The sequence below is a fragment of the Natrix helvetica genome, assembly GCF_964273705.1.
Source record: "Natrix helvetica genome assembly, chromosome: 2".
In the NCBI taxonomy this organism is placed as follows: domain Eukaryota; kingdom Metazoa; phylum Chordata; class Lepidosauria; order Squamata; family Natricidae; genus Natrix; species Natrix helvetica.
In genome coordinates, this window is record NC_138552.1 from 154,868,569 (window position 1) to 154,895,392 (window position 26,824).

The 26,824-nt window shown below is 40.8% G+C and overlaps 1 protein-coding gene across 2 annotated transcripts in view; it reads left to right on the forward strand.

Moving 5' to 3' along the window:
• EIPR1 (EARP complex and GARP complex interacting protein 1) overlaps positions 1 to 26,385 on the forward strand; it is a 68,704-nt gene extending 42,319 nt beyond the window's left edge. For both annotated transcript variants that reach the window (XM_081940603.1, XM_081940604.1), the window contains 4 exons: positions 1,738 to 1,874; positions 13,541 to 13,708; positions 16,197 to 16,364; positions 26,120 to 26,385. In XM_081940603.1, coding sequence (XP_081796729.1) covers positions 1,738 to 1,874; positions 13,541 to 13,708; positions 16,197 to 16,364; positions 26,120 to 26,294 — 648 coding nt within the window. In that variant the 3' untranslated portion in view covers positions 26,295 to 26,385. The remainder of the gene's footprint in view (positions 1 to 1,737; positions 1,875 to 13,540; positions 13,709 to 16,196; positions 16,365 to 26,119) is intronic.
• Positions 26,386 to 26,824: the final 439 nt, after the last annotated feature.

Here is a 26,824-nt window from a genome sequence, read left to right on the forward strand (position 1 = left end):
GATCTATCTGCAGATACTGAGCAAAGACTTAGTGTTTTTCCCATACTCCCACTTTAAGGGCATTTCTATGTAGCTATCTTGTCCCTAAACTTCTCCTTTTGTTTTGTTTTTGTTTCTTGCCTTAAAATAACATAGCATTTTTTTGAAAAAAAATCTAGCTTTTAAAAATAAACTATTGTTTATTTTTAGGATGGTAACTTTGTCTATGTTATGGTAGGCAATGATAAAATATCTAGTCCAAAGTATTTCAAACAGTGTTTGCTATGTTCAAGTGTGATAGTCCTAAACTATCAGCTGTGATCATAGTCATATGATTAAAATTCAGACACTGGGCTACTGACCCATATTTATGACGGTTGCAGTGTTCCGGGGTTGTGTGATCACCTTTTGCTACTTTCTGACAAGCAAAGTCAATGGGGAACCAGATTCACTTAACCGTATAACTAACTAATTTCACAGCTGCAGTGATTCACTTAACAACTGTGGCAAGAAAAGTTGTAAAATGACACAAAACTCATTTAACAAATTTTTCATTTAGCAACAGAAATTCTGGACTCAATTGTGGTCGTAAGTCGAGGAGTAGAATTGGATTCAACAATACAAAGTGAAGGTCTATATAGACCTTCAATGCATTCTGTGTATGCCCATATACTTGCATGCACATTATTCAGAATAATACTATGAAACGGGGATGAGTAGAAATGGAAAATATTATTCAATATTAAGAAGTAAATTTAGTGGTAATTAGCACTGTGGCTTAGATTGCAAATGTTTCAAACATTTTAAATGCTGCAAAATCATATATAAACCAACTTTTGTATGGGTGTACAAGCACATTATCTGGAATGCCCAGGCAAATCTGTTGGAAGATACAAGTATACAGATTTATAATTCCATATTCTCCTATTCTGTAAAAACTTGTGGTTTAGGTGCTGGTAAGCGTTAGACAAAAAGTAATCCAATAATCGAGCTCACAGTGCCTGGCTCCATTGTAGATAATTGTTTCTACCTTCAACATTTTGTCTAATGAATATAATGAGCTAATTATATTTCATAATTCAGGCTTATCATTGGCATTAAAAACATGCTGTGTTAAGGAAGTAGTTTGAGCTACGCCTTGGGCATGTGTAATCTCTCACTTTGGAGAGAGAAAACACCAAGAAGGACTGGAAAGTGTGGAAGCTTTCTGACCCCACAAAACAGATTCTGCTAAAAAATAATTTAGGGACATCTACTTTCCTCTCTGCACACTGATGGAATCCCAAATCTGATTCCCACAGGTTATCATCCCACAGGTTATTAAATAGGTTCTCCACTGAGAAGGACAATAGAGTAGTCCACATCTAATATTTGAATGATTGAGATTAAACAACAACAACAATATAATCAATTGTTTGAGACCAAAGTTGTTGTGTTTAAAGCATAATTGTCAGACCTTTTTCACTTCTTAGTCCTGCAGTACCTAACAAAAAGAAAAAGAAAGGAAGAAAAAGAAAACAGTATTTCTAGATAGTCCTTTAGAGTATGCATACAGTTGTACCGAACAGGCAAACACACGGCCTGCATGACATTAGTGATGAATGTTAGACTGGAACTGTAATCCAACATAAAAATAATTCCGTGATTTTGAGATTCAAGTTGCTCTGCTTGTTATTACCTCTTAAATTGCCGTTGCTGTTATTGCTCAGATTAACCTTTTATTAGAGATGCTGATTTGGGTTGTTTTTTGATGCACAGTTGTCAAATTCAGTGACCTTGGAAGGAAAAGGACAGCTGAAGTTTACATCGGGAAAATGGAGTCCTCATCACAACTGTAGCCAGATTGCCACAGCCAATGACACGGCCATTCGAGGATGGGATATCCGCACTATGAAGTAAGAAGCATGGTTCTTTGTGTCCTTGAAACAAAACACCAGTCAGTTACCCTGATATTTTCGGCTAGATCCTTCGGTTTCAATTTTTTAAAAAAATATGGGCAGCAGTAATGGTTACTGTAGTAGCTGTTCCAGCTTGCAGGCTTGGCATAGCTGTAATAACTAACCTGTCACATTTTCACCTGCAATTGCTTTTTTTAATAACTAACCTGTCCTATGTTCCCCTTATCCTTACATCTAATGAGATGCACCCCTTCCTCTCTGGCTGAAGTAAATAAATAAATCTCCCATTAGATAAAATGAAATAGATTACCCTGAGCGAGTATTTTATAAAATGTCATTTGAAGTCAGCTGATACGGTTCAAAACAGACCAACACAGCCTTACCTCTTGGATCTGGATTTAAACATTGGCTGACTCTGATGCCCTGTTTCCTTTTTTAAAGTTTTTCTCTCCTCCCCCCCCCCTTTTTTTTTTAATAAAGGAAAAACACCCCTTCCGTTTTCTATTTGATTTTGATGGTGTAAGATAACACACCAGGCATTTCCATTCCGTTAACAGCTAGCTTCTTGGTACACATTTATTTAAGGTTGGGGTTGCAACATATCACAATTTTGAATGCTAGCAAAGCTAATACTTCAGTATAAGAAATATAGGACTCCTTTCCTGGTCAAGTTGTGATTTTGATAAGCAGAGGAGTGATGTTGTGCACATCTGTTGCCATGACAACAGAAGTCTGTGCCAGCTTTTTTAAGATACAGCTTATCCCCTTAGCACACAGTAATTTATCACTAGCCTTGGAAGACGGATGTCTTGTAATAACTTCTCCTGCCTTAAAGGGGAGATGCCTTTAAATTCAGTTTTATGTCTCCTGCATGCTCGTGGGGAGGAGTGTATTTCCATTGTTTCCAATTAAGCTTCTTGATAGAACCCCCCCCCCCACACACACACAGACACATCAGTTCAATTAGGAAATGCTAAAAACGCATGTTTAAAGTGCTTTGTGTTTTTCAGTCCCTCTCTCTCTTCGTTTTCTGCAAGAGCATGCATAGCAATGCCATGTGCACATGTGTGTTTGGTGGGTCATTATTAAACAAAATGGTTAGCCAGTCCATGACATCTTCTTATCTTGTGTATTCTCTCTCCTACCCTGGCTTTGCTGGCAGCCTCTTTAGCAATTGACTAGACTTTCTTTCATTTCTTCTTGTCTTGGGCCACAAGATCTTGAAGAGAGCTTGTGCAAGAGATGGTTTTCCTAGACTCCCAATTCTCCTATGCTCTAGTGGAAACAGGCCTTTCAGCCATGTTTTCCCCATCTCCCCTGGAAGATTAATTCTGTTTTGCTCTCCAGATAAAGACTGCTCCATGCTCCCAAGCTTTTGTTATTCATGTATTTATTCGTACTGCTTTGCAGTCCTTCATTCAAGCAAACTTAAATGGCTTGCAAAAGCTACATGCCAAATAATATATGTGAAACAAGGACAAAAGGACCATATATCTGTGGGTGTGGATACATACCGACACATGCCCACACAGAGTTGTAGAAATATATTAAAGATATTTAACAGCAACAATAATGGCAATAAAATCCTCACACACGTTAGCTCAATATTAATTGGCCTCCTCAATTTCTAGATGCTGATTTCGCAAGCTTCCTAAATTTTAAAAATAAAGGTGTTGACTTTTTGGGGAGTGGCGGGAGATATACTCTGGCAGTCTGCCTGGCTGCCGCTGGACTGCCTTTCTGCCTGTCTGCTTGTCCGTCCACCCCTCTGTCTCTCTATCATCTATCTCTACCTGCCAACCTACCACTTCAGTCAAGGTGATTCCACCAGTATATAAAATAATAATATCATGAATAATAAAATTAATAATATACAGTGCCTGTTGCTGCAGAGGAGAATGTCCTCCAGAACAACTCCTGAAGTACTGGTATTCTGTGACAATATCAGGTTATTCCCATACCATCTAAATTTGCAGGGCAGCCTTCAAATTTATACATACATAGAATAAGTTAGAGTAGACTAATTTTCCAACCCAAATAATGTAGTGTATGTATTTTTAGATTATCTTTTGGTGATATTTTAGCCTTCACTGCTTTTAATTGGTTTCTGTTGTTAATTGCTTGGGTTTAAAAAATTAATTCATTTTATTGTGGTATGCTTGATTAGATTTGCACGTTGTTAGAATCCTAAAATCATACAGCTGGAACTCGACAGAATTCACTCCTTCTCAGTGCAAGAATCCAATTAAAATCAGATGGTTAACTAGCCTCTGCTCAATGTAAAGAAGCCCCCTCCCCATTTGACTAACTGCTTCCATTGTTGAGCTGTTCTTGCCGTTAGGAAGTTTTTTTCTAACATTCATGGAAATCAGCGTTACTGTACATTAAATAAGTAATTCCATGTTTTGCATCCTGAAATTAAAAATAAAAGTTTTTCTGCCTTTCAAGTATTTGAAGAACGCTATTGTATTCCTTGTCTTCTCAAGGCGATTGTAGCCTTGAGAATTCATACCGATAATGTGACTGAGGTTAGTCCTGAATATATATAAAGCAGAGGTGGATTGCTGCTGATTCGGTCCAGATCGGGCGAACAGGTAGTAGTGGTGGCAGGAGGCTCTGCCCACCCGCCCGGGCAGTTCTGTGCATGCGCAGAAGTATCACGTGGAGCGTGCCTGAACCAGTAGTAAAAAAATTGGCAACCCACCACTGATATAAAGGAACATGTTTGCATTGTAATTCCTGATCTGTATAGAGTGTCAAAGTAGGGACCAACCTTATCTCTGTAGGGATGATATTCTACAGGGAAGGAACCACCATGGAAAGAGTCCTGCCAGATGGAGGGGACCTATCTGCATCCCTGTTCTGATGGATTGGGAAAAGATGGCCCTTGAAATAACCTGGTCCAAAGCCATGTAGGGCTTTTAGGTGACAACTACCTTTTTGAATTGGACCTGGAGCCAAATTGGCAGCCAGTGCAGCCCCTGCAGGAGAGATGACACATATGCATATCTAGGCCTGTACAAAACCATGTGGTGCCACTGCATTTTGAACCAATTGATTCCAGTTATTTTTGAAGGGCAACACCAGGTATAGAGCTTTGCAGAAGTCAAAATGGGAGGTGACTAAGACATGGGTGATTGTGAGCAAGAATTGTTGGTCCAGGAAAGGACATAACTGTCACACAACCCCACAGTTCAGTAAAGGCCCTCCTGGCCATGACCGCCATCTGCTCCTTGAGCAGGGGTCATGAGTCCAGGAGAAGCCCTAAATTATGTACCAAGTTTCTCTGAGGCAGTGCCACCTATCCAAGACTAAAGATGGCAGTTTTCCACGGGCAAAAGAACCCCAAACTCAGAACCATCTTATCTTGCTAGGGTTCATTATCAACAGCCTCTAGGCACTGAGAGAGGGTGGTCATGGTATCACTTAACGCATCATGGGCTATACTGAAGCAAAACCTCAATCACCATGGGATATACTGAAGCAAATGGACTTCCAGATGGACAGAGTGGTAGAATTGGAGAACTGCATGTTTCTGTTTTATAGCCACACACACTGTTAAACTATGGTTTAAGTTTATCTTTAAGTATTCTCATACAGGCAGCTTTTCCATTCCTATGTAATCGACAGAGTGCAAGTGGCCCACCAGCCTTTTCATGGTTTTCAGAATTTGTCTCACCAGAGTTGATTGGATTTTTAAAAAGATGATTTTTTTTTTGTATTGGCAAAATGAATGTCCAATTCCATTTCAGTGTCTGGAAATTCCTGAACTCTTCTCTCTGGGAGTGGGCCCTGGTTCCATTTTTGGAAAGCAATCTTTGGAAAGCTCTATAGGTCTCCTTGTGATGCTTCTATACCAGATAGACAAATAAAGGAAATAATTGGGGAGTAGCTTCAGGATACTACAATGACCCTTGTGGTTGAGCTGTCGCTTATGAAGGAGTGCATTAAAATTATTCTCATTTTTCTCCTCCAACTATTATTTCACTAATATAGGATTGATCCATTCTGGAAAAAGTAGTTTCCACTTGTGTGGAATTTTAATTTTAAATGCAAAGGAAGATTTATCTTTCTCTTGTTTTGTGTGCACCTATGCCATACAGTTAGCCCTCGACTTACAACAATTCATTTAGTGACCGTTCAAAGTTACATCACTGAAAAAAGTGACTTAAGACTGTTTTTCACACTTATGACTGTTGCAGCATCTGTATAGTCACCTTATCACAATTCATATTCTTGAAAACTGACTCATATTTATGATAGTTGCAATGCCCTAAGGTCATTTAATCACCTTTTGCGATCTTCTTACAAGTAAAATCAATGGGGAAGCCAGATTCAATACAATACAATACAATACAATACAATACAATACAATACAATACAATACAATACAATACAATACAATACAATAGTAGAGTTGGAAGGGACCTTGGAGGTCTTCTAGTCCAACCCCCTGCCTAGGCAGGAAACCCTATACCGTTTCAGACAGATGGCTATCCAACATCTTCTTAAAGACTTCCAGTGTTGGGGCATTCACAACTTCTGGAGGCAAGCTGTTCACTTAACAATTGCCATGATGCCCTTAACTATTGTGGCAAGAAAGGTCATAAAATGGGGCAAAAACTCACTTAACAAATATTTCATTCAACGACATTAATTTTTGGCCCAGTTGTGGTTGTAAGTTGAGGACTACCTGTATTTAGCTCTCCTTAAATCTTCCTCACACATACATGCATTCATATATACCTACATTTTGATTTTGGATGTTTTCCAGGTTATACCGAACACAGATAAAATATTTTTGATATTTCTGAGTGAAAACATCTATACTTACTATATCGTGCAATAATCAGACCTGACCCTGCATGGTATGGATTTTTGTAGAGACAAATGATTTGACTTGGGGTGTATCTACAAAAGGGAACAATTGTCTCTTCTACTTCCAATTTTACCTCCAGGCTGAAAATTTATGCATAGTCTGGGATATATACAAAAGGGCCAAACTCAGAGTGTTATTAATTGCATGTTTATCATCATTTGGGGAAGAGGTTATGTGATATTTATTTGTTAAAGGTAAACTCCCTTCTTCCTCTCCCCCTTCATCTTGAAAAGCTCTAATGGTAGCTTAGAGAATAATAAAAACAGGATAGTCAGAATTAAGAATTAAGATTCCTCTTTCTGTCACTTCCTGGCACAGATTGGATTTCAAGATACTTCAGTAAGAACCCACAAATAATGTATGGGATGTGAGTTCTTGAAAAGGAACCGATACCCCATGGGTATGTTGGCGATTCTCCCTCTCACCTTTTCCAGCTTCTCTTTCTTCCTTAAAAATAGAGTCAGTCCTCATTATTCACAGATTCCATATTTGCGAATTCACCTCTTTGCTAAAATTTAATTGTGACACACTCACACCCACATCGATAGTTGTGGTGCTTTCATAGTCCTTCAAAGACATGCGCAGGGCAGCGGAAAGTTCAAATCACTCTCAGTTCCAAGCTGACACTCTTCCTTCTTGATTCAGCTCTCATGCTGAAAACAACTGTCCTGTTTGGTTCAATATTCTCTGATTCAGGGTTTGTGGTGACTTTATGGAACACAGCTACAAGTAAGTCCTTGACTTACAACCATTCCGTTAGCCACCATTCGAAGTTACACCAGTGCTGGTAAAATTGACTTGTGACCTCTCTTCACCCTTTCGACCATTGCAGTACCCCCATAGTCATATGATCGGAGTCATCGATCAGAGTTCAAGTGCTTGGCAACTGGCATGTATTTATAGTGGTTGCAGAGTCCTGGGATAAATGAAATTGCCATTTGTCACTTACTCGCCTAATGTCCGACAAGCACAGTCGAAGGGGGAATCCAGATTTGCTTAACAACCTCATGGTTCATTTCATAGCTGCAGTGATTAACAACTGATAAAACAAGGTTGTCAAATCGGGTTCAACTCATTTAACAACCACCTTCCTTAGCAGTGGATCAGATTTTTTTTTGAGTTGTGATTTTTTTTATTATAATTCTTATTATAATTTTTATTATAATATAAATCCATTGCCATTAAACAGTATGTCGTCTGGGTACAAATATTTCATACAATAACAATTCAAATTTACAATCATATTCATTATTTATCTATTCCAGCTTAACACCAATACCTTAAATATTTAATACTATAACAGTCCTCTTCTTAATTTATTTAGCTCTATTAATTATGTTAACCGCCCTGCTGCCCTGTTTCGGGTGACCCGCTCCCTCCTATCACAGAGGCCGCGGGAAGCCCCTCTGCAGGGTAGAGCAGAGGAGTTTGGGGAATATCTGCAGGACAAAATCGCTCAGATCCTGAGTGGATGGGCCCCCTTCAGTGGACCAGGGGAGACGTCGGAAGCAAGTCTTGAGGCACCATGCTGGGAGGAGTTTGACTCTGTTGCCCCCGAGGATTTGGACAGGTTACATGGGCGACTGCGAGCCACTACATGTTTATTGGACCCGTGTCCCTCTTGGCTTGTACTGGCATCCTGGGAAGTTACACGAGGCTGGCTCCTGGGTCTTGTGAACGCTTCATTGGAGGAGGGGTCCTTGCCGGTTGCCTTGAAAGAGGCGGTGGTGAGGCCCCTACTCAAGAAGCCTTCCCTGGACCCGGTGGAGCTAGCTAATTATCGTCCCATCTCCAACCTTCCCTTTTTAGCGAAAGTTGTAGAGAGTGTGGTGGCACAACAGTTCCCGCGTCACCTGGAGGAAACTGACTATCTAGACCCGCGCCAGTCCGGCTTCCGGCCCGGTCACAGCACGGAGACGGCCTTGGTCGCGTTGGTGGATGATCTCTGGAGGGCCAGAGATAGGAGCTGTTCCTCTATCCTGGTCCTATTAGATCTATCAGCGGCCTTCGATACCATCGACCATGGTATCCTATTGCGCCGGCTGGAGGGGTTGGGAGTAGGGGGCACCGTTTTGCGGTGGTTCTGCTCCTACCTCTACGAACGGACGCAATGTGTGTTGGCAGGGGAGCAGAGGTCGACCCTGCGGCCACTCACTTGCGGGGTGCCGCAGAGGTCGGTCCTCTCTCCCCTCCTGTTCAACAAATACATGAAGCCGCTGGGTGAGATCATCTGTGGTTTTGGGGTTGGATACCATCTGTACGCTGATGACACACAGCTGTACATTTCCACCCCAAACCACCCCAACGAGGCCGTCGAAATGATGTCCCGGTGCTTGGAAGCCGTTCGGGTCTGGATGGGGGACAACAGACTCAGACTCAACCCCTCCAAGACTGAGTGGCTGTGGCTACCGGCGCCCCGGTTCAACCAGTGGATTCCATCGCTGGCCATAGGGGGCGAACAACTGCCCCCCCGTGGAACGGGCGCGCAATCTGGGCATCCTCCTTGATGCCCGGCTGTCGATGGATGACCATGTGGCAGCTGTGGCAAGGGGGGCGTTCCACCAGGTTCGCCTGGTGCACCAATTGCGCCCCCTATTGGATCGGGACGCCTTACGCACAGTCACTCATGCGCTGGTGACGTCTCACCTGGACTACTGCAACGCTCTCTACATGGGGCTCCCCTTGAGATGCACCCGAAGACTGCAGCTAGTTCAGAATGCGGCCGCGCGGGCCATCATGGGGAGGACAAGATACTCCCATATAACATCACTCCTGCGCGAGCTGCACTGGCTGCCTGTGGTTTTTCGGGTGCGTTTCAAGGTGTTGGTTACTATCTTCAAAGCGTTCCATGGCACGGGACCTAGTTACCTGCGGGATCGCATCTCACCTCACACATCCCTGCAACCAATCCGCTCTCACAGGGAGGGACTCCTTCGGGTGCCGTCCACTAAACAGTGTCAACGGGCGGCGCCCAGGAGCAGAGCCTTCTCTGTGATGGGCCCAACCCTCTGGAATGACCTCCCCCCCGATATTAGAACTATTACCGACCTCCGCTCCTTCCGACAGAAGCTTAAGACCCACCTGTTCCAATTAGCTGGCTTAACTGATTTATAGTCCCATTTTTAACCTCCTGGCAAACATCTCATTGGGTAGTTTTTAAGGGTAATTTTAATGTTTATTTGTATTTTAATTCAAATATTGTACAGTGCATATCCTACCTCCTCCGTTTACCTATTTGTATATTTAAGTATATCTATATTTTGTATTAATACTCTTTTAATATGACTGCACACTGCCCCGAGTCCTGTTTAGGAATGGGAGCGGTCTATAAATTAAATATTATTATTATTATTATTATTATTATTATTATTATTATTATTATTATTATTATTATTATTATTATTATTATTATTATTGCATCAACAGAAGTGTATCACAGCGGCCAGTTGTTTCGCCGGATTTGGCATTAATTACTAGTCGGGCCCCACCCAGGGGCCTAGGACGTCGTAACGTATTTTCGTAATATGTGTGCAGATCCAAGCAGTGCAGCCTTTTGCATTTGACTGATGGTGATTTTGTCAATTTTTAACTGTTTTAAATGTAATTCCAGTGCTTTTGGAATAGCACCCAGTGTGCCGATTACCACTGGAATTACCACTGCTGGTTTGTGCCATAATCGTTGGATTTCGATTTTTAAGTCCTGGTATTTCGCGATTTTTTCATATTCCTTCTCGGCGACCCTGCTATCACCTGGTATTGCGATGTCTATGATCGTAACCTTATTTTTCTCAACCAGTGTGATGTCTGGTGTATTATGCGCCAGTATTTTATCCGTTTGTATGCGAAAATCCCACAAGATCTTGACCATCTGACTCTCGATGACTTTTTCAGGCTTATGTTCCCACCAGTTTGTTGCTGTTTTAATATTATAATTTTTGCACAAATTCCAGTGGATCATTTGTGCCACTGAATTGTGCCGCATTTTATAGTCAGTCTGTGCGATTTTTTTACAGCAGCTGAGTATGTGGTCAACAGTTTCATCAACTTCTTTGCAGAGTCTGCATTTGGCATCATCAGAGGATTTTTCGATTTTGGCCTTAATGGCATTTGTTCGGATAGCTTGTTCTTGCGCAGCCAGGATTAGTGACTCTGTTTCTTTCTTTAATGTACCTGTTGTTAACCATAACCAAGTTTTTTTACTGTCCACTTTATCTTTTATTTTTTCCAGAAATTGACCATGTAATGCTTTGTTCTGCCAACTCTCCATTCTTGATTTTATCACATCTTTTCTGTATTCTTGTTTCGTCTGTTGGGCCTTCAATAAATTTTTGTTCTTTACTTCGATTAATAGATGTTCTTGACTTTCTTTTAAATAATCAGCCAGTGCATGTTTTTCTTCTTCAACTATTTGCTTCACTTGTAATAATCCTCTGCCACCTGATTTTCGGGGCAGGTATAGTCTATCAGTGTCACCACGTGGATGTAAACTGTAGTGCATTGTCATTAGTTTCCTGGTTTTTCGGTCCAAAATGTCCAAATCAGTTTGTGTCCAGTTAACTATACCAGCTGTGTATCTTATAACTGGTATTGCCCAGGTATTTATGGCCTTGATTGTATTTCCACCATTTAATTTAGATTTCAAAATTTTCCTAACTCTGTTGGTGTACTCTCTCCTGACAATAGTTTTTACTTCTCCATGTTTGATGTTATCCAACTGCAAAATGCCTAAGTATTTGTAGGCTTCATTTTCATTGCATTTAATTAGTTGGCCATTGGGCATTTCAATTCCCTCACATGTAGTGATTTTGCCCCTTTTTATGGATACAGTGGCGCATTTTTCCATGCCAAACTGCATTGAAATATCGGTGCTGAATACTCGGACTGTGTTTGTCAGTGATTGGATTTCTATTTCTGACTTTCCATAGAGTTTCAAATCATCCATATATAATAAATGTGAAATTTTTTCAGCTTCTTTGGCTGTTTGGTAGCCTAATTTCATTTTTTTTAAGATTACTGATAGTGGGATCATTGCGATGATGAAGAGAAGAGGTGAAAGTGAATCACCCTGGAAAATTCCTCGCTTGATATTGACCATTCCGTAGTTCTCATTCCCTACTGCCAACTCAGTTCTCCATTGTTTCATCGCCTTTTCAATAGGATGTAATATTTTTCATCTGCACAATATTTCTGTCGTTTTGTTGGCTGGTCCACTTGTAGCCCACTTGTCGACGGATGCCCAGGGACCTCAACATCCGCCGCGGCCCTTGTTAACCCGCGTGACGACCGATGCGGTATAGAATTTTTATTCGTTTCTTTCACCATGTTGTATGGGTTGGCGAGTTTTTTTTATGGGGCCAGGTTGCCAACCTGACCCCAACCCTCCTCCTTTCTCATCCGGGCTTGGGACCGGCAATGGCGGAGTTGTTGTTATTATTATTATTATTATTATTATTATTATTATTATTATTATTATTATTATTATTATTATCTCTATTGATGCACATTTACACAGCTAATTTAATTCTTATATTTACTTTCTAACTATCGATAAAATGATTCCCATATAATATAATAATCGGTTTGTTCTTTCTCTTTCATTGCCAGTATTAATCTGTTCATTTCTGCATATTCTAATATTTTCCTAATCACATTCTCCTCTGTGGGAGTCTCTTTGCTTTTCCAGTTTTGTGCAAATACAATTCTAGCTGCTGTTGCAACATGAATGATCAAATATACATTTTCTTTACTATAAGTTTCTGGTAAAATCCCCAACAGGAATATTTCAGGTTTTAAGTCTATATGTTATTGTATCATCAGCGGACCAGAATTTTCATTGTGGTCATAAGTCAAGGACTACCTATTCTATGAAGAATGAGAATCGATTGTACTGACTTTTTAAAAAGTTCCTTATTAAAACATCCAATATTTTCTCTTTTTACTATTAGAAATTGCGGGCAAGAAATATAAATTCTTGGTATCTTTTTTTTTAATAGCTCCCAATCCTGATATTGTTTCCCAAGACTGAATTATTGCAATAATAGCTTATAATTATGCCATACGCACCCTGTAGATTTTTTTGTGTTGCTGGTCCCATGCTACTTCAAGATACTCATTTTTAAACTGACAGTTGCTTCTGTTGTTGGATGCCAGAAGAACGAACCAAGTTCGCAATAAAGTGAGAAGGAAACAGCATGTTCCCTTTTTAGTCGGTGCCAGCAAGAGGTTTCTGTAACCGGCATCCAACCTGCTGCAAATCTACTGTGATGCACATCTGAATTTCATCACTGGCACTGTGACATGCACATATGGCGATCTCGGTTGACTCATTAGTTCTTTGTCCCCCATTTTCCTACATGGAAGATGGACTTTGGCATGGATACAAGTTCTCGGGGATGCTGCCAGTATGGTAAAGATGAGAAACTAATGAATAGCTATTTCCCCTTACCTGCTGCCCTGTAGCAATGCAGAGTAGAGTGATGGATATGATGGTGTGTATCTAGGTGTCAGAAGCTCTGTGTTCATATAATGGGAGGTCCCAGATTGTTTGCTCACAAAAAAATGGTCTTTTCCCAGACATTCAGTTCAGACGGTAGTTTTAAAAGGCGTGAAGTTCTTGCCACCAGAACAGATGCAACAAATCATCCCTTAATCATTCCTTAAAAGGACATAGATAAATTTGCAGTACAACCATGCCCCCCTCTTTTTTTATTAGCAGCCTACCTAGCATTCATTATAGATGTATTTATTCTTGATGAATCTTTTTTTGTTTTTGTTTCTCCTACAGCCAAATATATTGTATAGAAAATGCTCATGGACAGCTGGTACGGGACCTAGATTTTAATCCCAACAAACAGTACTATCTGGCTAGTTGTGGAGATGACTGCAAGGTGAAATTCTGGGACACCAGAAACGTCAACGAGGCAGTGAAGACACTAGAAGAACATTCCCACTGGTAAAGTGAATTTATTTGGAAATTTTCTAAAATTCCATTTTTATTGTCCTGTCTTCTAAAATAGGGAGGTTCACCTTGGATTACAAATCTCCATCTGTTTCTTAGCACAGCAAATATTTTATATAGCTTAACATTTAAAAAAAATTTTCAAGAGCCTATTTGGTATAATGATTAAGGCAGTGGTGGGTGTGGCTTGGTGGACATGGCTTGGCTTGGTGGGCGTGGCAGGGGAAGGATACTCCATTCCCATCCCATTCCAGGGGAAGGATGCTGCAAAATCTCCATTCCGACCCCACTCTGGGGCCAGCCAGAGGTGGCATTCTCCGAACTACTCAAAATTTCCGCTACCAGTTCTCCAGAACCTGCTGGATTTCACCCCTGGATTAAGGGCATCAGGCTAGAAACTGGGAAACTGTGAGTTTTAGTCCTGCCTTAGGCGCAAAGCCAGCTGGGTAACTTTTGGCCAGTCACTCTCTCTCAGCCCTAGGATGGAGGCAATGGCAAATCACATCTGAAAAACCTTGCCAAAAAAACCGCAGTGATCTGATCAGGCAGTCTCTAAGAATCAGAGACTATTAAAAGAAAGAAAAATAAACACTTTGAAAGCTCACAAATGCTTACTAGGAAGATAATGCCCATACTGAAAAGTATTTTTAATATGTGTTTATAGTAGAGCTTGCTGTAGTTATTTCTTTTTTAGAAGATTAACAATGAAATACTTTTATATTGCCAAGAGATATAATGTTCATGTTTCACAATTCTTTTTGGTAACAATATATGTGGGAAAACAACCCTGAACTTTGAAGTCATTTAGTACAAGAGGCAACTTTTAAACATCTTTTCTTATTAATAGATTAATCCTTTATTGCAGTTGTCGAACATCTGAAGACATTGGCATGATATGTAAACTTAAAAACACAATTAATACTGCTAATTCCCTTTTAATGGACACTTTGACAGTTCACTGTAAAGGCCTGGGGATAATTTGGATTGAATTAATAAAATATTTACAAATATTTTGTTTGTATTATACTAAATGTATAAATATTACTTATATTTATATTTTTGCTTTACTTCAGGGAAAATGTTATGTATTCCGTATACATTCATGCAAACATTGGAAATATAATATTTTAATGGAATTTAGTTTAACAATATTAACATTTCTTCCTTAAAGGAAATTTCATGAAGACGAGGTACTAAACCATATGCAGGCTTAAGTCTAGGCAGTTCCACTCCAGGCCCGCATACCAATTCAAATAGAAAGAAGCTAGACTATTGCTCCAGTTGAAAGCTTAATCAATTTGTTTCTGCCTCAGTTCAGGGGTGAAATCCAACAGGTCCTGACAGGTTCTGGAGAACCGGTAGTGGAAATTTTGAGTAGTTCGGAGAACCGGCAAATGCCATCTCTGGCTGGCCCCAGAGTGGGGTGGGAATGGAGATTTTGCTGTATCATTCCCCTGGAATGGGGTGGGAATGAGTATCCTTCCCCTGCCACGCCCACCAAGCCACACCATGCCCACCAAACCACGCCCACAGAACCCGTAGTAAAAAAAATGAATTTCACCATTGCCTCAGTTATATTTAAAAATACAATAAAACAAGTCATTTGCTCACTTGGTTGTGTTCCTTCCCCTTACTGTAGATTGGCAGGTTTGAAGATGTTCCTAGATTGTCTTTAAACTATTTTTGAGGGTTCGAGAAGTTCAAGTAGTGGTTAGAGGTGTCCCCCCCCTCAAAAAATAGTTTTAGCACTTACCCAGATAGCAAACCTTGTCGATTATGTATAATAGAATTTTAGAAACCCAAATGGAAAATAGTTTGTAGCAGGACCCTGGGGCTTATTTATGCTCTCAGGAAAGGTAATGTGATCGTCTTGTGACATGCTGCCTAGCCAAAAGTAAAGGAGTGTCCTCTTTTTCAGCCTGGTAGCATGTATTAAATCCATCATAGTTCTTTCATGAATAAACATCCCACCGTCCAGTGTAGTGTAATGGTTAAAGTATTTGAATAAGACAGTCAATTTCTGGGGGGATGTGGAGATGAGACAGCCAGAGTTTACATGAGCTTTCATGTCTTAAATTATATTTACATTCTTTTGGAACATAAGCTCTACAGCTAATTACTTATTAAACTTTATCTTAGGTTGCTCAGAATAAAAGGAATAAAAAGCCTTGTAAATTAGCTGAAAATCCCTGGAAATAAACTTAGTGATGGTATTGCATTAGCTTCTCTGGTGGTACACGTGTGATATTCCACTTTCAGGTATTCTGGATCTCACCTATTATATACCATATACTCTCTAGATTTGATCAACCCAGTCAACTTGCTTCTTAACAAATAATTGTTTTATTGCAGTCATCGATCACTGTTCACAATATGAGCTTTGATAACTTGAGATATCTCCAACATATTTAGTTGCAACATGCAATAGGAACTACTCAAGAGAACAATATTCATCATCAGCTCTCCATGGTTTTTTTTAAAGGGTTTGGAACGTGCGTTATAATCATTCCCATGACCAGTTAGTACTTACTGGCAGCAGTGACAGCAGAGTCATTCTTTCCAACATGGTATCAATTTCTTCTGAGCCTTTTGGACACTTGGTAGACGATGATGAATTTAGTGATCAAGAAGACCGTCAACAAGACGACAAGTAAGATTCTATCTGCTTTTAATAAACTCACTAAAGATGTCTCTAAGTTCTAATTGTATCTTGGATAATGGGAATCTTCTCTACTAATTTTAGAATATTTATGTATGCACCTTATTGGTAAGTAGAGCAATGTATTTGAAATAATTATGTTTTGTAATGGATTGGAACTGGCACTTCTCATATTTATTGGCCCTTATATCACACACGTTGAGGCCACAAGATCACATGGACTTGGATCCAAAACTCATGGAAGATTTTTTTTTTAAAAAAAGCCTTCCAAAAGTTCATATATAATACAGGTGGAGGAAGTTTTTGGTTTTCACCAGAATGATTTCCAGGTGCTTGTCTCCTTATTGGTTTTGGTAGCTACTTTATAACATGGAATCACATAGTTTAAATTTGTACAACTTCAAGTTTAAGAGTTGCCTGAAAAATTGTCTTTTACTTATCATTCCTAGATTCTTCTATCCATATCAAATTTCTAATTTCTTCTCCATTTTTAAATAACTGGCATCTACTACAACAGGGGTCCCCAACCCGCCTCCTCCCCCCGGCTATGGCCCACTACTGGGACGTGGTCTATTCGGAATTGGATCGTGAGAGGCATGCATGCAGCTCAATTCGCACTAGTGGCAGGTCAGTGTGCAGTATGCAACTCCACCCACACAAGCAGCAGGCCAGCGCGCACCTAGCTCTACTTACAGAAGCAGCTGGCCGATGTGCACGTGCATGAGTAGCTCCATCTGTCGTAGCAGGGCAACACAGCAGCCGTGAGGTGACTACGCTCACGAGCAGCCACCCGGCAACCCCCTCTTCCAGCTGGGCAGAATGCCACTCACCGAACCAGTAATATCCCAAAGGCACTAAGCCGCGTGGCACTCTGCCCGGCAACCCCTGAAAATGGAGGTTGCGCAAGTGCCTGTACCGCCCCAGCTCACGTGCCTCACCATGCCCTGGCCCAGCTCTCCCTTCAGGGCCAGGGCACCACTGGTGCTGCCACCACCACCACCGTGCTCCGAGCATAACCGGCTTCCAAATCCCAGAGATCCGCTGCCGAGCCTTCTGGCAATGGCTGCTCTGGGACTATGCTCTATGGTTGTGGGCTGGCTGCCGGAAGCCAGCCCACAACCATACAGAGTAGTCCCAGAGCGGCCGCTGCCGGAAGACTCGGCAGTGGATCTCTGGAATTTGGAAGCCTGTTATTTTCGGAGCACGGCGGTGGCGGTGGCAGCGGTGCCCTAGCCCTGCAGGGAGAGCTGGGCCAGGTCATGGTGAGGCTGGGAGGCACGTGAGCTGGGGGCGGAACAGGCGCTTGCGCAATCTCCTTTTCCAGCCGGGCAGAGCGCCACACGGCTTAGCGCCTTTGGGATATTACTGGGTCGGTGAGTGGCGTTCTGCCCGGCTGGAAAGGAGGGTTGCCAGGCAGCTGCTCGTGAGAGCAGCCGCCCGGCAACCCCCCACTCCAGCTGGACACAGCGCCACTCACCAACCTAGCGGTATCCCGAAGGCAGCAAGCAATGTGAGCACCTTTGCCCCCCCTCCCCCCGGCTCCTGCGGCTTGGCGCCTTCGGGATATCGCTAGGTTGGTGAGTGGCGCTCTGCCTGGTTGGAGGGGGGGTTGTGCAGGGGGCTTATTATTGGGGGGAGGAGCGTATATTTTTGCCCACAGGAAAAATATGGCATGGCCTTATTATCAGGACATGTTGTAGTTTCGGGGAAACACGGTACCTATTACAAATTCCAATTGTGTTGCCTAAATATAACATTTGAGAAATGGTAGGATAAATAATGAGAACTATAAGAAATCTCTTTTTGCATACATTCACGTCATATCCTTCAGGACTCTTGTCAATCATATTTTGCCAATGAGGGAGTTGGATGTGCGTCCCCAAATAACATTTCTGCGTTTATGTGTATCAGGTACAGAAAGCACAATTCATTTCATCTCAAATTTCTCTAAATACCATATAGCAGAGGAAGAAAGCAACCATAATAATATTATATGAATATATCTGGGTGTCATGATTCCCAAACATAGAATCTTTCAGGATGCAGAAAAGATTTTAATAGTGAAAGTTTAGGAGACTTCCCAATGTTTTTCTAGGGTCAACCACTTCAGAAGACCCAACCATGTAATCATTATCCTCTAAAGTCAGAAGATGAGTACCCAGACGAATCTTTGTTTTGCCCATTCTCACAGAAAGAATGAAAAACCAAAGGTCTATCAAGAACCAACTTCTAGCCACTTTCTCTGATGGGTTGAAGAGTGACAGGAACTTACCACCCTATAAATCAAGGGTGTCAAACTCAAGGCCCGGGGGTTGGATCCAGCCTGCTGGGTGCTTAAATCTGGCCCCTGGGGCTGCCCTGGAAACAACGAAGGACTGCCTGCATGCCTCTGCCAGCAAAAATGGAGCTTGGGAGGGTTGCAAGAAGCCGTCGCAGCTGAAAACTGAGCTCACGAGGGCTGCTCATGGCCCTCCTGAATTCTGTTTTCTTTGGCAGAGGGTGGCAGTAGGCCATTGCAGCTGGCAACAACTCATTTTCCCTGGCAGAGTGCTCAGGCCACTACAATCACCCTGACGTGTGACATAGAGCTGGCCACACTCAGCCTGGTCACGTCCCCCCGAGGTCAAACAACCCTGATGCAGCCCTCAATGAAATCGAGTTTGACAACCCTGCTATAGATCAAAGTCATCCTGCCTAAGACTTCAGTAGCCTAACTTCTCACATAAGCAAAAACTTTACAGTTGTCCTTGTAGAAAGAGCTTGAATAAGCAGAGCCCACTGAGTCATCCAGAGCTGCATAAGGATTCTAAATTTGAAGAGTGGGTGGTAGAAGCAACCAGAATGAAACATTCTAACTTTATAAAGAATGCCAGTTTAGCCTAGTGGTTAAGGCACCTGGCTAGAAATAAATAGATGGTAAATTCTAATCCTACCTTAAACATGAAAGCCAACATGACATTGGGCCAGTCACTCTCTCTCAGTCTAGCAGGGTGGTAGTTGTGGAGAAAATAGGAAAGGAAGGAGTATTAGGTATGGTTATCTTTTGAGTTATTTATAAGGTTGTATTAAAAAAAAAAATTAATAAAAACTAAAGAGATTGATAGATATATGATTAAACAATAAATATATACCGATAGAAAATTAAGATCAAAATGAATTCCAGACAATGGTCTTTTAGTTTTAGAGGTTTTTTTTAAAATTCTTCTTTTGTTAATAGAGGATGATAAGATAGGTCATTTGTGAACATCTCATGAACATTTAATTGGTAAATCCAAGTAAACCATGAAAGGTTAAAAATGAACTGTCAAATTTGGAGGAATGACCAAGAAAATGGCAAATGTGGTACATTCTAAATAAAAGTATTGGAAGCTGAAAGGGGGGATATACATACACACATACATACACACACACACACACACACACACACACACACACATATATATATTTGTGTTACAACCCCTGGTATGCCTGGTATGTTCAAATCCCAGTAAGGGTATGGCTAGCTGATGAGAGCTAATTAGCTCGAAATAGATCTATACTAGTCTCCCTTTATTTATTTATCAGTACAAATACAACATATATATATATATATATATATATATATATATATATATATATATATATATATATATATATATATATATATATATATATATATATATATATATATATATATATATATATATATACATACACACATACATACATACATACATACATACATACATACACATACATACACACACACACACATATACACACACACACATACATACATACATACATACATACGGCTGAGTACATACATGGTTCTAAACCATGGTGTAACATACCATAGTTTTTGAAGTATAAGACGCACTGGAATATAAGATGCAGGAAGGTTTTAAAGAGGCAATTTTAAAAAAAAATGTTTTTGCACTCTGCAAACCTCCCAGAAACAGCCCGTTTTGTGCAAAAATGGGCCCTTTTTTCCCAAAATAAAGGGCATGAATAGCCTTTAGGAGGCTTGTAGAATGCTCCTGGGGGCGGGGGTGGAAGCATGAGCAAAAAACGGCCTGTTTTTCACGAAAACGGGTCTGTTTTTTGTCCAAAAAAAAAGAGCATGGATAACCTTTAGCAGGCTTATAGATTGCTTCGGGGGGGGGGCATTTCTGCCCTCCCTAGCCCCCAGGAGCACTCTGAAAGCATCCTACAAGCTATGTACGACCATTTTGGTGAAGGGGGCGGGGTTTCAGGACTCAAAAAATGCTGTATTCAGTGTATAAGACGCACCCAGATTTTCAGCCTCTTTTTTGAGGGAAAAAGGTGCGTCTTATACTCCAAAAATACGGTGCTTGATTTTGGTTTAGCATGCCAAACCTAGCGGTTCTGGTTTAAAAATTATGGTTATGGGTTGTGTGAATGAGAGCTAACGAAAGAGATGCTGCATATATTGTGTGGATCTAGCTACTCATTAGGTCCAATTTGGCATGACCCGTCAGTAAAGAGGACCTAAGAATATAATGGAGCTGAACAAAAACTGTTGTACTAATTCACCTTCTTTACAGTGTTATTTAAAAAAGTACCATACAGTATCCCAGGTGTGATCACACTGGAATTCCCAATTTTATTTTCACTGCTGCTCCATAACTGGATCAACTTTCATGGAGCTGTTTTTAAAAAAATATCAAAACATGAATTAAGGCAAATCACATATATGCTAGATACTGTAGATGACAGCATCCTTATTATCCTTTCTGTAGCATTTGTCTCCGGAGATAGATTTGTTTCATTAATCCGCTTGATCCCACTAAATTTCTATTGTGCCCACTAAATCTAAGCCTTTTAATATTACTTGGATTTGTTTATCTGGAAGTTTGAGATATAAAAGATGGTTTTTCTCTGTGCACTTATTGCGGTGTCCTTGTCCTAATTTCTAAATGTGCACAGCAGCCTTATTTGCTGTTTGCTTAACTGCTAATTTGTTGCACAAGCAGTTGATTAAGGGATGAGAGCACTCTCCATATGAGAATGATGAGGCAGGATTTAAGTGATAATAGGAGATGTAAACTTTTAGTCACAATATGGAGAAAGAGGATAGAGAAGGTCTCCCCCCCCCCCACTTATGATACTATGTCTTGGGGTCACGCTCTGAAAATTAGTCTGGTGCAGTGGACAGAAGAGAGAATCATCTGATATGAAACAGGATGATATGATGTCGGTACTGGCTACTAATGCTTGTTAGATATGATAGCAGTAGCAATAGCACTTACTTACAGTATTGTTCTGACCTAGGCTTCCCAAAAGCACGAAGCTGACTCCTCATCCTGATAAAACCCCTTTTATTTAGTTTTAAAGTGAATTCCTCTCTAGCAAAGTCCCGGCCAACAGTCTTTCAAGAGATTTCACAACCTTTATCAGGCTTGGAGAGCTGCCAGGCCAATATCTTCCAAACTCCTTTGTAGCAAACAATACTTGGCAAGAAGTCAGGAACAGATCTTCATGCTAATGAATTGAACTAATTGTCTCCTGCAAACTCCCCTCCCCTTTCACTCCTCTTTATTCCCTATGGGAGGGGCCATTCACCATCCACCTGTGGTTTTACTCCTGAGTCGACCCTTGTTCCTTAGCTGTTCCCTTCTCCTGGCAGTTCTGCACATGCACACACTGGGAACAGGCTCCAGCTGTTCTTCTGCCCCACTTATCTCCAACTCCGAAGGCAGCTGATAACTGTCAGACGGCCCATCTCTGCCTCTGACGCAGAGTACTCATCAGAACCTTCCCCAGACTCCAGGACTGGCCCATGTTCCTTCCCAACGTCCCCACTCTCCGAATCTGCTGCCAGATTCTCTGGTAAGCCACAACACATATATACTGCTTTACAGTGCTTTACAGCCCTCTCTATGTGGTTTACAGAGTCAGCATATTGCCCCCAACAATCTGGGTCCTCATTTTACTGACCTCAGAATGATGAAAGGCTGAGTCAACCTTGAGCCAGTCAGGATCAAACTTCCTGGCTGTGGGCAGAGTTAACTTGCAATACGTCATTCTAACCACTGTGCTACTCATGGCTTATATCTCTTTTTCCTCTTCCTTCCCGTCCCCCAGTTCTGAAACACTAATTTACGAATAACCTTCTAAGATCTCAAGATAGGTCACTTGGGGTTCTATTATGTCTGTTGGTGGTTCCTTGTGTGAATCAGGAATGCTTAAATAGTAAGGCTGTGCAGAAATTTGATATGAAGGTTCACTTTGAAGACAGTTCAGTTGAACCTCTTAATTGAATGGTGTCTCCCAATAACAGTTTGGATTGAACTGCTGAATTGAACTGGATGCCCTACAGCCTGTTTGTATTTTCTTGGTCTGCTCCAACAAGGCTTTTGAAGTCTTCTTGGAAGACACATGTAAAATATGCCTTATAGATTATGGTTCTCTAAGTGAGATGGACGGTAGAATTAAGATGCTCAATAAAGATAGGGAGGATTGATCCACTTGGCATCTGCCATCTAAATATAGCTTAATTGGTTCAGAGTATTATTAAGTACCACCATAGGTAGCAGCTTTTCATGAAAGTACATTAAGCCTGTACTCCTTTTTTCTACTGCTTGAGTGGATTGTTATGACTTTTTAGTGAGAGTCCATTCTTGTTTCAACACAGAAAAGGCTAAAACATGGTAATGAGCTTGCTTTAAGAAAAGTTTGTCTCTTCATTTTTATTTTTGTTTCGCAATCTTTGTTTGGAAAGATTCCACTGTTTGCTGCCAAAATGCTGATGTTGGTCACTTTTTGCCTGAAGCTACAGAGACAAGGCATCTGCAGGGTACATTTCAACAGTTCTGTTTGTCCCTCGGGCTGCCATCTTGAGTATTGCTTTTGTACACTGTTAACCATTTGACTGGGAAAGTTTATTTTTTGTTTAATTTTAAGGAGAGCAATTTGAGGGTTGGTTTAGTGATTTCTGGTGGTCATAAAAGTCATTTTTTTGGGGGGGGGAAGTGTCTTGCTTATGACTTGTAATTGGAGGTGCTGTGGTAACTGTAAACCGTAAAATTACTATATGCAAACAACATGAGGATTTTCAATTTTCAGGCGTGCATGGAGCTTCACATTCGTTTTTAAGCTGTGTGTCAGAATCAACACTTTTTGGTTGATGTTTTAAGTCAAAGATAGTGAATCCTGCATATTGTTCATACAAAAAATGTAAATAAATAGCACTTAGCAATTAGCATTTAGACTTGCATACCGCTTCATAGTTCTTTTACAGCCCTCTCTAAGCGGTTTACAGTCAGCCTATTGCTCCCCCTCCCCCAACAATCTGAGTCTCATTTTACCCACCTTGGAAGGATGGAAGACTGAGTCAACCTTGGGCTGGTCAGGATCAAACTCCTGGCAGTGGGCAGAATTAGCCTGCAATACTGCATCCTAACCACTTTGCCACCACAGATCTTTATAAATAAACATAAAGCAGTTGGTTGTCATAGGCCTTGTATTACATAGTTTTTGATCATTCAATATTCCACCCATTTGGGGATGGGAAATTATTTGCAGGATAACGATATCTATCCTTCCTACAATATTAATAAAAATTCTTAAGGAAGGCAACATCTTAAATTATGAATAAAAATACTGCCTGTTTCATTGGGGAGATGGCTTGTACGAATATGTAGGAAAACACTGGGATTTTTTGACCTGAAGAAACTTCTGGATACCCTGTAAATTATCCTTATCTCCTTTCCTTGACAGCTAAACATTTAATTGCACACCTAAACAGATAAAGTGAAACAGTAACCCCACTGAATAATGCATGTTACTCATAAAAGGGATTTTGAGATGAGATGAATGAAAGCCACCACAAGTGAATGTTCCCTTAACAATTGAAACTAGTACTAGTAGCAAGCATAGTAATAATAGTATTAGCAATAATTAGAGTTAACTTTGAAAATCACAAAGACAGCTCTGTCACTGAGGCTTTGAAACTTGCTCAGCATTTTGCAGAAAAGTACTCTTGATCTTCCTAAAATACAGCTTTGCATGGGTCCATGCATTTTAGAAGCAAGTGGACAGTATTTGTCCACTATATGTTGCCAGTTTACTTTAATCCCCAAAGGGTAATTCAGCAGACTACAAAATAATTTAAGACAATTAAAAGTACCAAAAGGAAGAAAAAGTAGCTTCTCTTATCACCCTTTAGCACCCGCATCTCCCATGACTAATCTTAGATGGAACATTAGAACACCCCTCCCCCCATGCAAACCCTGGAACGGAGAAAAGGTAATTAATACACAGTCCATGCTTGTTTATTAAACCCTCATTAACTTAACCTAATTAAATAAAGGATATTAGTGTCCTCTGACAATGACATGTGTTACAACAAACATCGGGTTTTTTCAGAAGCAGTGCGGACATCGCCAGTTTTCCTACGAGCCCCATTTATCATTTTTAAAAGGAAATTTGAAAAAAAAAGAGCCTGGGAAAAACAAAATAGATTTGTTTTGCTTTGGGATCCAATTCAGATGTTTTGGTCATTACTACCTTTAAAATACTTTATAGCATGGGTCAGGGTATCTGAGGAGCCATTTCACCTCAGTGGAACTAGTCTTCCCCATCTGGTCCAAGGCTCCTGCTATGGACCCTGTCTATTAAGAAATACCGGCAGGTGGGGTCAAGGAGAAGAGCCTTTTCTGCTGTGGCCCCAATCCTCCAGAACATTCCTTCACTGGAGGTGAGAACTGCTCCTATCCTTTTGGCCTTCCAGAAGGACGTTAAAACTTGGCTTTGCCAGGTTTGCGGTTAGTTTGGGACCCCAAGACGGGGTACTCGCTCCTGGAGGTGGCTTGCAGGGTAAGAAAATCTCACCCCTGTGCTGTTTGTTTCTTTGAGAGAGTTGCAGTGGTTAAGAGTGCAGTACTGCAAGCTACTTCTGCTGATCACCAGCTGCCAGCAATTCGGCAGTTTAAATCTCACCAGGCTCAAGGTTGACTCAGCCTTCCATCCTTCCCAGGTGGGTAAAATGAGGACCCTAATTGTTGAGGGCAATATGCTGACTCTGTAAACCACTTAGAGAGGGCTGTAAAGCACTGTAAAGTGGTATATAAGTCTTAAGTGCTATTGCTATTTGGTTTTTACATTTTTTACATCTTTTTCTATTTATCTTTTTGTGGTTTCCAAGCTGCTCAGAGTCCTAACAACATTATGGGGAAGATGGGTAGCATATAAATTTAATAAATACACACAGTTTTCAGGAACACCCCCTCCCCCCATCATGACTCTTTTCTCATACTTACATTCATGTCCCACTTTTTAATCCACAGCATGGCTAATATGTTTTGATAATTTTACTGATAGATTTCAGTGCTAAGAATCTGAAACTACCACGGAGCTTTGTGCGCAAGGCATGCAGTTATGGACTTCAGTTTGCAATATGTTCTTAGCCAACCATTTTGATGCATCATTTTCTCTGACTTCACAGTCCGGATTGGAGAAAGCATGGAAATGGATCTTCTCCCTCAAACCTTCACTAACACAGCTTTTGCTGTTAAACATAATTAAAGGATCCAGGGGTGTCAGGGACACTGGTCCATTTTAAAATCCTTCATTTGCTTGTTTGTATCTCATTTTCCTGGATAATTCTTCCTCTCCTGTGCCCATCACATTTTAACAGCACATTTGAGAAGGAACATGACATTTTCCAGCACCTGATAAATCAGAATTGCTTCAATCATTTGCTTTTCTCTTCCCTGCCCTTTTTTTTCTCTTTTGAATTTCAGGATTAAAGAGCCACTTCAGGATAGCATAATAGCTACCTACGAAGAACATGAAGACAGTGTCTATGCTGTGGAATGGTCCTCAGCCGACCCATGGCTATTTGCCTCGTTAAGCTATGATGGACGGCTTGTTATTAACAGGGTCCCCAGAGCTCTTAAATACCACATACTGTTATAAATCTATTCACATTTTTTGTTGAGCTTCATTATCTCAATGTTGGCTGATAATTGGAAATACTCTGTTCCTCAAATAAATGTCATAGATGGAACATCGCCTTTCTGGTGTAAATATTTGGAAATTAAAGATCTAGTATAAAAATTGAACGCACACACAAAAGTCAAACTCCTTTGTTAAACAGCAAGGGCATCACACAGATTACCCCTACAAATACGTTAAGGTATTCTTATTGTTATCATCCAATTTCCTTGGATGATATACACTACACAATACATGAATTGTATTGTGCTGTAGGAATGAGTTCAGTTTTAGGGTCTGATGCTATTCAGGTTTTCCTTGCAGGCAAGAGCTTTCCTTGCCTCTCTGCTTCCCTCTTCCTCCTCCTCCTGAGTCTCTCCAGAAGTCTGAGAGATCTATAAAACATGTTGGGATGGAGAGAGTTAATTGCCTGAAGCCTGGAGGAGGGATTTTGTGCCTCTTGCGTGAGGTTCCCTAGTCTAGCAATTTCCTTGCTCGATTGCTCTTCCAGT